General features: G+C 38.7%; 1 protein-coding gene across 1 annotated transcript in view; it reads right to left on the minus strand.

Annotated features, from left to right (window-relative positions):
• The window catches only part of LOC103098060 (mucin-16-like), a 136,360-nt gene that overhangs the window by 69,703 nt on the left and 54,641 nt on the right, over positions 1-12,016 (minus strand). Inside the window, exons 7-10 of the mRNA XM_056820594.1 lie at positions 6,384-6,511; positions 6,223-6,269; positions 4,537-4,709; positions 3,785-3,817 (exon numbers count right to left, since the gene is read on the minus strand). Coding sequence (XP_056676572.1) covers positions 3,785-3,817; positions 4,537-4,709; positions 6,223-6,269; positions 6,384-6,511 — 381 coding nt within the window. The remainder of the gene's footprint in view (positions 1-3,784; positions 3,818-4,536; positions 4,710-6,222; positions 6,270-6,383; positions 6,512-12,016) is intronic.

Here is a 12,016-nt window from a genome sequence, read left to right on the forward strand (position 1 = left end):
TAACTATCCAGATTTTTCTTGTCTCTGTGTCTTTGCTCACACTATTTTCTATTCATGGAATGACTCATTTCCACCCTCCACTATGAAATGATTATGTTCAACCCATTTTTTAAAATCTCTGTTTTAATGCCATCTCCTCTGTGAAGTCATTCTTGCTGTTTTCTCAACAATTTGGAATTGATTCCAGAGATTAATTTAAATGCAAATTCTATCAGATACTCAAAGAAAAAACAATGCCAATATTACATGAGCAATATCAAAAATAAGTAATCCTATTAAAATTATTGCTATTACATAGTCTTCATACCTACACCAGGGAAAGACAAAGGAATGAAAAGAAAATTTAAGACTACCCTATCCCTAATGAATACAAATGCAACAGTATTGAGTGAAACATTACCAAAAGAAAACAACATACATTCAAATGTTTCAAAGAGTTTCCAGGGGGCAGCTGGGTGGCTCAGTGAATTCAGAGTCAGACCTAGAGATAGGAGGTCCTACATTCAAATCTGGCCTCAGACACTTCCCAGCTGTGTGACCCTAGGCAAGTCACTTGACCCCCATTGCCTAGCCCTTACCACTCTTCTGCCTTGGAGTCAACACAGTATTGACTCCAAGGCAGAAGGTGAGGGTTTTAAAAAAATAAAAAATTTAAAAAAAGAGTTTCCACTGATACTGGAATATATTAAGTCTAGGAATGGGAGGTTGGTTCAAGAAAACTATAAAACTATAAAAATAATACCACAGATTAACAACAAAAATAAAAATCTTATAACAATATATGCACTAAACACTTTCACAGAAAATGGCATATATTTAACAAACATATAATATCCTAAGGAGGAATAGATGTTTCCTTGATATGGTAAAGAGTATTTAGCTAAGACCAAGAACCAACAATATAGAGAGAGAGGAGAAACTTTAAAGGTCTGTCCAATGAAATTAGGGGTAAAATAAGGACATCTATTACCACCATTAATGTTAGAAATAATTCCAGAAATGCTTGCAAGACACAGTTCACACCATGTCTGGCATATAGTAGGTACTTAATTAATGTTTGTTGATTTATTTTTTGATTGATGAAACCAAGGTCAGAGTGAAGAACCAGCTCCTATGCCCTTCCCTGACACCCTGGCCCCTAGACTCCCTTCAGGCAAGTCACCAAAACCTGTATTCCCCTTCCCTGACCCCCTAGAGCCCCTGTAGTCAAGTTACTGAAGAACCAGTGACTATACCCTGGAATGTGCTAGGAACTGATAAGGACCCCAGCCCCAGGAGTTCCTGTTCACTCCCCCTAGCCCAGGAATTCCTCTGCACTCTCTCTACCACAAAAGTGTATAATAAGCCTGCAAGTCCCAGACTCGGGGCCAGCCATTTTTAGTGTTGAGCCCCAAGCTGCAGTTTGGTTAATAAAACTGCCTTCTGTGTGTTATGTTGTTGGTTATCATTTAATGTGAACCTCAAAATTTCTCAGACTTATGAATGTTAGGGGTTTCCCCCATTGGGGAATCTTCTACTTTAAAAAATTCCCTAGCAGATAGTGAGAATTCTACTTGAATGTGAGGGCTCCTTGCTTTGGGAATATCCCTACTCCACCCTACTTAGGACTGCTTTAGGACAGAGAGCTCCTTGAGAACAATGAAAACTACTTTGATCCATGCTTATGGAAGGGACAGGAAGTTCTTTGAGTCATGACTGTTTTAGAATTGATACAGTGGGATACTAAGTACCTATAAAGGTGGGGCAACTTGTAAACTACTTAAACCTAAAAGGGTGATAACTTATTCAGAGGTTTTTTCTAATGAAATTTGTCGACACAGCAGCATTTTTTTCCTGACTTACTAAAGAGATTAAAACTACTCAGCTGTGAATTCAAAATGGGCGGTCCTTTAGAAACATCTACAGTGATTGGTAGATGTAAGGACTTAGGGGAGGTGGCATAGGAGATTTTGCCCGTAAAAATAAGAGCTCAGAGAAGAGCTGGATCTGATTCTGAGGGAGCTCATTTTGAGAAGACTCATTCTGAGGACCTCAATTTCTGACTCTCATTCTGAAGGAGAGCTCCTTGAGGAGCTCCTCTGAGGGGCTCTGTCCCTCTGCGGTAGGAGCTCTGGAGGCTCTTGGGAGAGGCCCTTTGAAACAATCTCTGGCTGGAAGACTCTTTGAGGAAGGACACTGGCCTGGTGTCATTAGAATTCCTTACTTAGACAGATCTTATGGTGAGTTATAAAAAACTGACTCATTTCTCTTTTAAGACTCAGGTCTAGGCCATATTGGCTTGAGGCTCTTCATACTTATTCCTTTCTTACTCTCTCTCTCTCTTTCTTTGATTACTCATTCTATTGTTAATTAAAATCTCTATAAAACCCAATTGACTTGGGTATTTGAATAATTGGGAATATTTCCGTGGCGACCACCTTATATTTGGTTTTAAACCCAAGACACTGTAGTGAAACATATTTCTGTGGTCAAATTTACTCACCCTCTCTTATATCTATCACAATTTATATCTTCCACTATTTTAATCACTATAGTTTAAGACCTCAACCATTTCAAATCTCACATTAATCTTTGGAATCATAACTGGGTACTTCAAGAGCAGCCCTGGATCAATCTGCTAATTTCATGGGTCTCCCAACAGAACATTTGGGGTACAGGAGTCATGACTGGGAATGTACGCTTGAGTTTCCAGGACACTTATAATCAAGAAACAGCAAATGAACACTAAGGTAATTATTAAATCTGCCATTTGTCCAGGCTGGGCTAACATGGGATACAGTCCTTCTGACAGACTTTGAAGAACTTGAAAAATTCTAATTTCAATTGACAAATATTTAGTAGCTTTTGGTTCTGTGCTAGACAGTGTACTGGGCCCTCAACATACAAAAAAAATAAAAGAAATGAAAATGAGGTCTTGCCCTCAAGGATCTTACATTCTATGAGAAGACAGAGCACCTAAGAGGAAAAATATATACATGGTTATTCTAACATCTAAGAAGGACCAGGGAAAGCTCACTGTAAGAGTTGCCACATGAACTGGGTCTTGAAGGAAGCTGAGGATTCTACAAGGCAGAGGAGGAGGGGAAGTGGGAATGTTTTTCAGGAATTTTGGAAATGCCATGCAAAGACACCAACTTAGAAGATAGAATGTCAAATTTAGGGAAAACAAGGAGGATGATGTATCTGTATTCTGGTTTTGTAGAAATATGCAAGAAAAAGCAATTACCCCATGCAATGGTGGAAAAGGGAATACCCAGAGGTGGTTTTTAGATACTCTAGCCCAAGAATTCACTCTCAGCAGCAGCCTGCCTGGCCTTCCTGCTCTGCCAGTCAGTAGACTACTACCCCTCCCTTTCCTCTCTCTACCTATCCAGTGCTCTTATCTAATGGAAATGAAATATTTGAGGAATAGAAGTAGAGACCCAGATGGTTCCTACTGTTGGTTTGGAGAATGATGATGGAACAAGAGAGGTGATTGGAGAAAATGTGGTTACTGAAGTAACTGAGAATAAAATCATCATGAATTAAAGTCATCCATCATGAAGGAAATTGAAGGGTAGGGAAAACTGCTAGGTTCTCTGAGGTACTGTAGAAATAAATCTCTTTTGCTTGTTAGCCTGAATTTTGTACTCAGTCCTGAGCCATCAATATAGAAGGAAGAGAGAAAGTTTCTTCCCTGACTAATTTCATTCCCTTGTGCTTTTTCCCTCCTTCCCAAAGTCCAAGGTGAAATGGGTGATTGTTTTCCTTCTATTTAGGGAGAAATAAAAAAATGAATACTTACTGCTTATGGTCCCAGAATGTTTATCATTATAACCTGTGGAGAAAAGAGACAGACAGACAGACAGACAGACAGACAGAGACAGAGAAAGAAATAGGAGAAGCAATTGATGAGGAGTTTGGGGGAGCACTGGAGCATCACTAGGAGTAGACGGTGCCTAGACTCAGCACCAGGTCTCACTTCATGGTCTCTCTATTTTAGTTTAGTCTTATCCTACATTTCAAGTCATTAAAACTGACAGGAAGAGTAGAAACTACAGAAATCAAATTGGCTCTGTAGAGGGGTGATGGTCTTTACCCTATTTTGTGTCACATACTCCTTGGGAAGTCTGGCAAAGACTATGGATCCTTTCTCAGAATCACATTCCAAATATATAAAACAAAAATGATACAAAGGAAACCCATTCTATATTAAGATTATCTAATTGTTTTTAAATAACTTCATGGACTGGCAGGGATGAGGTGCAATGGATAGAAAGCCAAGACTGGAGATGAGAGGTCTTAGGTTCAAACCTGGTTTGATACTTCCCAGTGGTGTGACTTTAGGCAAATCACATAACCCCAGTTGCCTAGCACTTAGTGCTCTTCTGCTTTAAAATGAAATCCAAGACAGAAGGTAATTGTTTAAATGAGTCCCTGGAACCCAGGTTGTGAATTTCTACATCACAGAAAGTGTAAATTTGGCCAATTGACCATTTCTTGAGAAGGGAAGGAGTCAGGGAAATAGAAATGCATGTCTAAAATGAGGCTGCTCACCAATGAGGAAGAGGCTGTCGCTGTTCAGGGTGTAGGGGCCGAGCCTGATGATGCCATAGGTCTGGTTGCTCAGCTCCAAGTAAACCTTCACGTGGTACAGGACAGGCCTGCTGGGGTCTTTATAATGGGCACACACAACATCCACTCCAGTGGCTTCCCCATCCTTCACAGGCCTAGGGGAAGACATTGATAGGGAGCCTGAAAACTCCTGGGAAGGATGCTTTTAGACAAGATCGAGTTAGTTACCCCAAGAATGAGTTATCAGTGCTTCCAGTAAACTCTTTTCTTTCCATAACTGTATGTTCTATGTACTAATGCTGTTTCCTTGGGAGAGTCAGTATTGTAATGTTCCAACATTGTTTTGGAACAGAGTAAGAGGAAAAGAGATTCTTCATGTCTGGGAAAAGACCAAGTAGGTGTTGGGGAAGTGGAGAGAATTAGGCAGTGTTTTATAATACTTTAAAGATAATAAAGGAAATGGCACAGTAGATGGTATGCTGGAATCTGGAATACTGAGGTTCTTCTTGTATGGTTTAGTGGGCAGAGTTGGACTTGGAATCAAGAGGTTGGTGTTTAAATCCATCTCACTAGATTCATTAGTGATGGTTCCACAAATATTTAATCTCTAGTCTTTAAAACAGGGATAAAATTAGAATCTGCCTCACAGGGTGGTTATTTAGGAAGAAATGAGATCATATGTGCATGCTTTGCAGACTTTAAAGCATTTTATATGATCTCCCAAAAGCTTTAATACCTTCAAATCACACTAAGACTTTGGGGATGCCTTGCATGAATGCCTTATTAATTGATTTGGGACTTACCCGGTCACCTAATGAAGTAAGGAATCAAAGTGTCTATTTTTATAGATGAGGAAATAAGCTCAGAGAAGTAAATGGCCTGCCCAATAGAATTAATAGCTACTATTAGGGTGGGATTTCAACCCAAACTCCCCTGACTCCAAGTCAAGACCTTACTCCACTTTATAAGAATGTTTACCAAAAATACCAGAAGAGGAAATGAATTTGAATTTCTAAAATCAGAGCTTTAATTCTTGTTTCTGTCATATCTTTGGGCCTTCAGTTTTGTTTCCCTTAAGATGAAGAAGTTGAACTTGAGTTTCTGTCCAGCTCTATTGTATCTTTCATCTATAAAAGAAAGTGGGGGAGGGGTTGGCCTTGTTGGGCTCTCGGTTCTCTTCCAATAATCATCTCCAGCTTAAGGTCAAGCAGGGGCATCTAATGCTCCTCAAGGATCTGATAGTGTAGTGGATAGAGCACCAAGCCTGGAGTCAAAAAGACCCAGGTTCAAATCTGGTCTTAGACATTTACAACTTTGTGACCCTGGACCAACCCCTTAAGTTCTGTTTGACTCATTTTCTTCAACTGTCAAATGAGCATGTTGATAAAAGGGTATGATCTGTTCCACAGGGTTGTCAGGATCAAATGAGATCATGTTTGTAAAGTGCTTAGCACAATTCCTGATACATGGTAAATGCTCATTCCTTTCCTCTTCCCTTCCAAGATATGTAGTAACATGCATGGATCAATTCCTTGGGAATCCAGCTTAGGAGGTGAGGAAGCAAAAAAGGGCAGAACCAAGCCAGCCCCAGTGGAGATAAGCAGGGACTCTGGACCTTTGGGGTCCAGTCTTTCCAGGGGCTCTCACCTCAGTGAGGTCAGCACTCACCTAGTATAGCTAGAAGCCAGGCTACTGTTCTTGAACAAGCCTCTGAGCTGGAAGACAGAAGAGGGAAAGGGGTGAGTAAATAAATGCATAGAACAGAACAGGATCCCCATCCCTAAGGGCTGAGAAAGGCAACCTCTGACTAGATAGAGGGAGAGACTCACTAGGTGATGGAGGATTCTCTCTGTAGAGCTGAATTTCTCTGAGTATGGCTGTTCCATATCTTCTGTGTACAGAGTGTTGTTTATGGTGAAATTCATAGTAAAAGTTTCCAGTCTTGGTCTCCCACTTGCTATAAGGGAAGGATGAAAAAATCCACACATCTGATCTCTGGGCACACACCTTAACAAAGTAAACACCACTATCCCGTCCATGTCCTGGACCCAAACTTTAACTACTGTCCTTGACTCTTCCCTTTCTCTCACCCCTCTCTGTCAATTGCTTGCCTTGACTCAGTGATTCTATACTCATATCATCTCTCTCATCTGTCCCCTTCTCCCCACTTTATGTGGCTACCACTCTAATCCAACAACCAATACCTACTGTTGCTTGGACTCTTGTTACAACCTAACTGATCTACCAGCTTCCACACTCACCACCATTTCCCATCCACCTTCCACCCAGCTACTGATATTAAATTGGTGCTGGACCACATTTTATTGATCTTAACTATTTAGCTACCATGCTACCTAAGTACCCCACCCTAATCCTCTTTCCCAGATCAGTGTCTAATACAGTCAGAAGCTAATCATTTGAAATGGAAAACAAAAAAAAACAAGGACTGCCAAACTGTGAATAAAGAGTTTGGAGAAAACATTCTAGGGCCACATTTTCTAAAAGGCATTTGGAGCCCTTGATGAAAAATGCTATGCACAACAAAAAAGAAATTACTGGAGTCTGGTTGCAGAGCAAATAATGCCATCTTCATTTCCTTCAAGTGTTTTTTATTCTTTATCTGACAAGTTTCTTCTGTCATAGCATGAGCAATATGGAAATACGTATTACATGAAAACAGTTGTAGAACCTCTATGAGACTATTTAGTGCCTCCTGGAGGTGGGGAAAAGGAAAGAGAAAGAAAGTCTGAATGCTAAAATATCAGAAAACAATTGTCAAAAATTGTTTCTATACAGGTGGGTCCAATAAAGCAGAGTAGAACAGAGAAGCTCCAATCCAACATGAGAATCATCTCCAACTGATATCAAAATATCACCACAAAATGAATACAGGAGCCAAAGAACCAATAAGGAGACAGGACCAAAAAACTTCCAAGAAAAGCAAAACCTCAAAGGTAGGCAGAGAATATCTGGGACCCTGGGGTGAGAGGATACCTCATTTGGCAAGATTATAGCAAGGAGTGAAGAGCAATTCAGAGGCAAGCTACACATCTCCACCTCACATCTGCTGTCCCAGGTTCAGAACCTAAGATCAAGCGAACATTCAGACCCTGATATCCTGCCTGGGGCAAACAGTGGTCCTAGCCAACTCATGCCCTTGAAATTTCAAACCTAATTAGTCTGGAGTCTCATCCCAGGGAAATATGGGCTGAAATGGGCTCAAAATTGTGTTGACCCAGAATGAAGCCAGGAGTACAAGTATAGGTTTCAGTTTAGGGCATAGTTCACAGTTTTGAGGTGGCTGATCTTTTTGCCTAAAACTCAGGGAAATGCTCCATGACAGGGCAATCAAGGGTGTGCCTGATTGGATCAAGTACAAAATGAGACCAAACACTTGAGACTAAACCTAGGGCTGGAATTTGATCAGACTGCAAAAGCTTACACCTAAGCCTAAGGCAACCTATCAGCATCTCAAGGGTCAATTGGATCAGCAGGGTGGAGGGGGCTCTCAGAGCTCTCAGCACATGAGCTATCACACCATCCTCCAAGAAATGAAATTGTCCAAAACCCAGAAAATAAACTGAGAATATCATGAAGGAAGGACTGAAGTTTAAGAGGGCACCTCAACTTCCCAAAAAATAGAGCCTATTTATAGATAGGGAAAATGAGAAAATCAGCAAAAAAGCACCCAACTCTAAAGAGTTTTTATAGAGACAAAGAGCAAGGTACAGACACAGAAGGGGACAGTGAAAGTAAAGCAAACATACCTAACATCCAAAGGAAAACAATGGATTGAGCACATTCTGGAAGAGCTCGAAAAAGACTTCCCAAAAACTTTAAAAAGCAAAGGAAATGTGGTAAAGAGAAATGAAAGCAATGCAAGAAAATATTTAAAAAGGAGACCCAAAAGTTGCTGAAGGAAAATCAGGCCATAAAGTTAGAATTCAGAAACTAGAAATGAATGATTTCATGAGAAATCAAGAAAAAATAAAGCAGAATCAAAGGAATAAAAAAAAAGAAACAGGAAAACATGAAGCTTCTTATTGAAAAATCAAATGATTTAGAAAATTTATGAGGAGCTAAATCAATTATACAAAAAGTCAAGCCATTCTTCAATTGACAAATGGTCAAGAGATATGAATAGACAGATTTCAGATAAATAAATCAAAACTATCAATAAGTATATTAAAAGTGTTCTAAAACCCTCACAATTAAAGAAATGCACAAAACAACACTGAAGTAACACATTGCACTGAACAGGCTGGCCAATATGACAGTAAAGGAAAATAATAAGTGTTGGAGGGGGTGTGGCAAAATTGGGATGGTAATGCACTGCTGATGGAGTTGTGAATTGATCCAACCATTCTGGAAGGTAATTTGAAACTATGCCCAAAGAGCTTTAAAAAAATGCATACCCTGTGATATAGAAATACCACTACTGGGTTGGTACCCTAAAGAGATAAAAATTAAAAATGTTTGTGCAAAAGTATTCATTGTTGTGTTCTTTGTGACAAAAATTGGAAAATGTAGGGGGTCATCCTTCAATTGGGGAATGGCTGAACAAACTGTGGTATATTATTGTGATAGAATACTACTTATGCTGTAAGGAATGATGAACTGGAGGATTTCTATATCAACTGGAAGAACCTCCAGGAACTTATGAAGAGTGAAATGAGCAGAACCAAGAGAACATTATACACAGAAAGTGAAACATTATGGAACAATCCAATGTAATGGATTTTGCTAATACAAGACAATCCCAATGCCCTCTGCATCAAGAGAAAGAAGTGTGGCAATAGAAACACAGAAGAAAAACAAATGACTAATTATTTGTTTATATGGATATGTGATTGTGGTTTGGGGTTTTATTCTATTACTCTATTGCAAAAATGAATAATATGGAAGTGTTTATCAATGATAACATCTATATAACCTAGTGGAAGTGCTTATTGGATCTGGGATGGGGAAGGAAGAGGGGAGGAAAGAAAATGAAATATCTAAACATGGGAAACATTGTTTAAATAAAATAAATTTGAAAATTGAAATTTTTTTCTACCTATAAGTAAAAAAGATAATTTTTTAAAAATTAAAGTTTATGGCAAGAACTAGGTATTGACTAGTATCTCACACCCTATATCAAGATATAGTCAAAATGGGTATATAATTTAGATATGAGTGATACCATAACTAAATTAGGGAAATCAAATAGTTTACCTTCAAGCTCTCCAAAGGAAAAGGGTAGAATTTATGACTAAACAATAAACAGAGAGCATAATCGGATATAAAATAAATAATTTTCAATTGAATTTTTAAAAGCTTTTGTACAAACAAAACTAATGGAACCAAGATTAAAGGGGAACTACAAACTGGGGGAAATTTTTTATAACACATTTCTGTGATAAAGGTCTCATTTCTCAAATTTATAAGAAAACAAGTAATTCCCCAATTTGGCAAATGGTCAAAGGATGTGAAAAAGCAATTTTCAGGTGTAGAAATCAAAGCGATCACTAATCATCTGGGAAAATGTTCTAAATTACTTTAGATTTCAGAAATGCAAGTTAAAACAATCCCAAGGTACCACGTCACACCTATCAAATTGGTCCAGGTGACATTAAAAGACAGTGATAAATTTTGGAGAGTATATGGCAAAATTAGGACACTAATGCATTGTTGTTGGGGTTTCTGAAGTGAGTCAACCATTCTGGAGAGCAATTTGGAAGGAGGCCCTAAGAGCTATAAAATTGGTGCATAGTCCTTAATCCCATAATACCACTACTGGGTCTGTATCTAAACAAGATAATAAAAAGTACAAAAAAAAATTTGTACAAAAAAAGATATTTATAGTTGCTCTTTGTATGGTGGTAAAGAATTGGAAATTGAGGAAATATCTTTCAATTGTGAAGTGGCTAAATGGGTATATGGTGGTAATGGCGTATTATTATGCTATAAGAAATGATATATAGCATAATTTCAGAAAAATAATGGAAGATCTTTATGAACTGATGCAGAGTGAAATCAGCAGAACAAGGAGAATATTGTACACAGTAACAGAAATATTCTAAGGTGATCAACTGTGAAAGACTAAGCTACTCTCAGAAAGACAGCAATCTGGGACAGGTTTGAAGGACTTTGGATAAGGATTATTTTCCACCTCTACAGAAAGCAATATGGGATTCAGTTGCAAATCAAAGCATACTCATTTTCACATTTGTTTATGAACAGTTTTATTTTACGGTTCTGGTTTTATATGAATGTTCTTTTAGTATAATGAACAATACAGACATATGTTTTATATGATAATACATGTATAATCTATTTCAAATTACTTACATCTCCTCCAAGAGGCAGGACAACAGAAGGGAAGGGGAGAGACAATTTTGAAATTATAATTTCAGAAATTGTATATTGAAAATTGTTACTAGATGTAATTGGGAAAATATAATATCTTTGACTTAAATTAGTATTTTATTAAAGTCAAAGTTTTAAAAGACAAAAAGCAACAATCAGAGGCTATTAAGCTACATGACCTGATTTCTTAGCAATGCTGAATGACATACAGCTTCTCTAATAGCATAGGTGATTTTCTATTGGAAATAGATACCTGAACACGCCTTGTTCAGATTGGCTTACTACCAATAAGTTAATTCAAAGAGGAAAAGCAGTCACAGATGAATAAAAGGATGCTCATGGGATGTTATGGTACATGGGACACATTTCCCTTCCTTGAAGTTTCTTGTCCAGAAAATGGCTTGATGGTCTGCCCCCATTCCTCACATAAGATCATCTAGAGGTATTTGTCTCCTCATCCTCATCTCTAACCACACCTACAGCTCCAAACTTGACCTCCTCCACCAAGTTGATGGGCTTCCAGGAGCTATGTGGAGACAATGACATCAGAAAGGTCCAGTTTTCCAGTTCTGACCACTGAATAATTCCAGGATCTCCTGGCTACAGGAGTTCTTGGAAAAACTCAGAGGACATAGCATAGCAGGACCATGTCAAAGGAATCACAGAGCTAATGTGTAGGAACCAATCCATAATCTAGGGACCATGAAGCATCCCTGGATGGAAAACAATGCCTCAGAAAGGATAAGACTTAGAGGTAAATCCCTGGGATTTGGCACTAAAAGAGTGGGCCCAAGTGTGATTCATCATCAAAGGTCCAAGTGAATTATTATGCAAAGGTAAGGAAGAAGGTCATGGAAACTTATGAGAAAGGGAAGTTCCTACAACTATTATCCTCTTTTGCAGATGAGGAAGTCAAGGCTCACAGAGATGTGAGAAGTGACTTGCCCATATCTGCATCATTCACCATACCCAAAGTTCATTGCTCTAGAGCAGAGCCTTTGGGTCTGTCTCCATTCCTGTCAATTGACACTAGGACCTCTGTGGCTTGGACCATAGAAGTAACTAAATGACAAAGTGGAGAGAGTGCTGAGTCTGGAGTCAGGAAGACCCCAGT

Source organism: Monodelphis domestica, chromosome 3 (genome assembly GCF_027887165.1).
Source record: "Monodelphis domestica isolate mMonDom1 chromosome 3, mMonDom1.pri, whole genome shotgun sequence".
NCBI lineage: Eukaryota > Metazoa > Chordata > Mammalia > Didelphimorphia > Didelphidae > Monodelphis > Monodelphis domestica.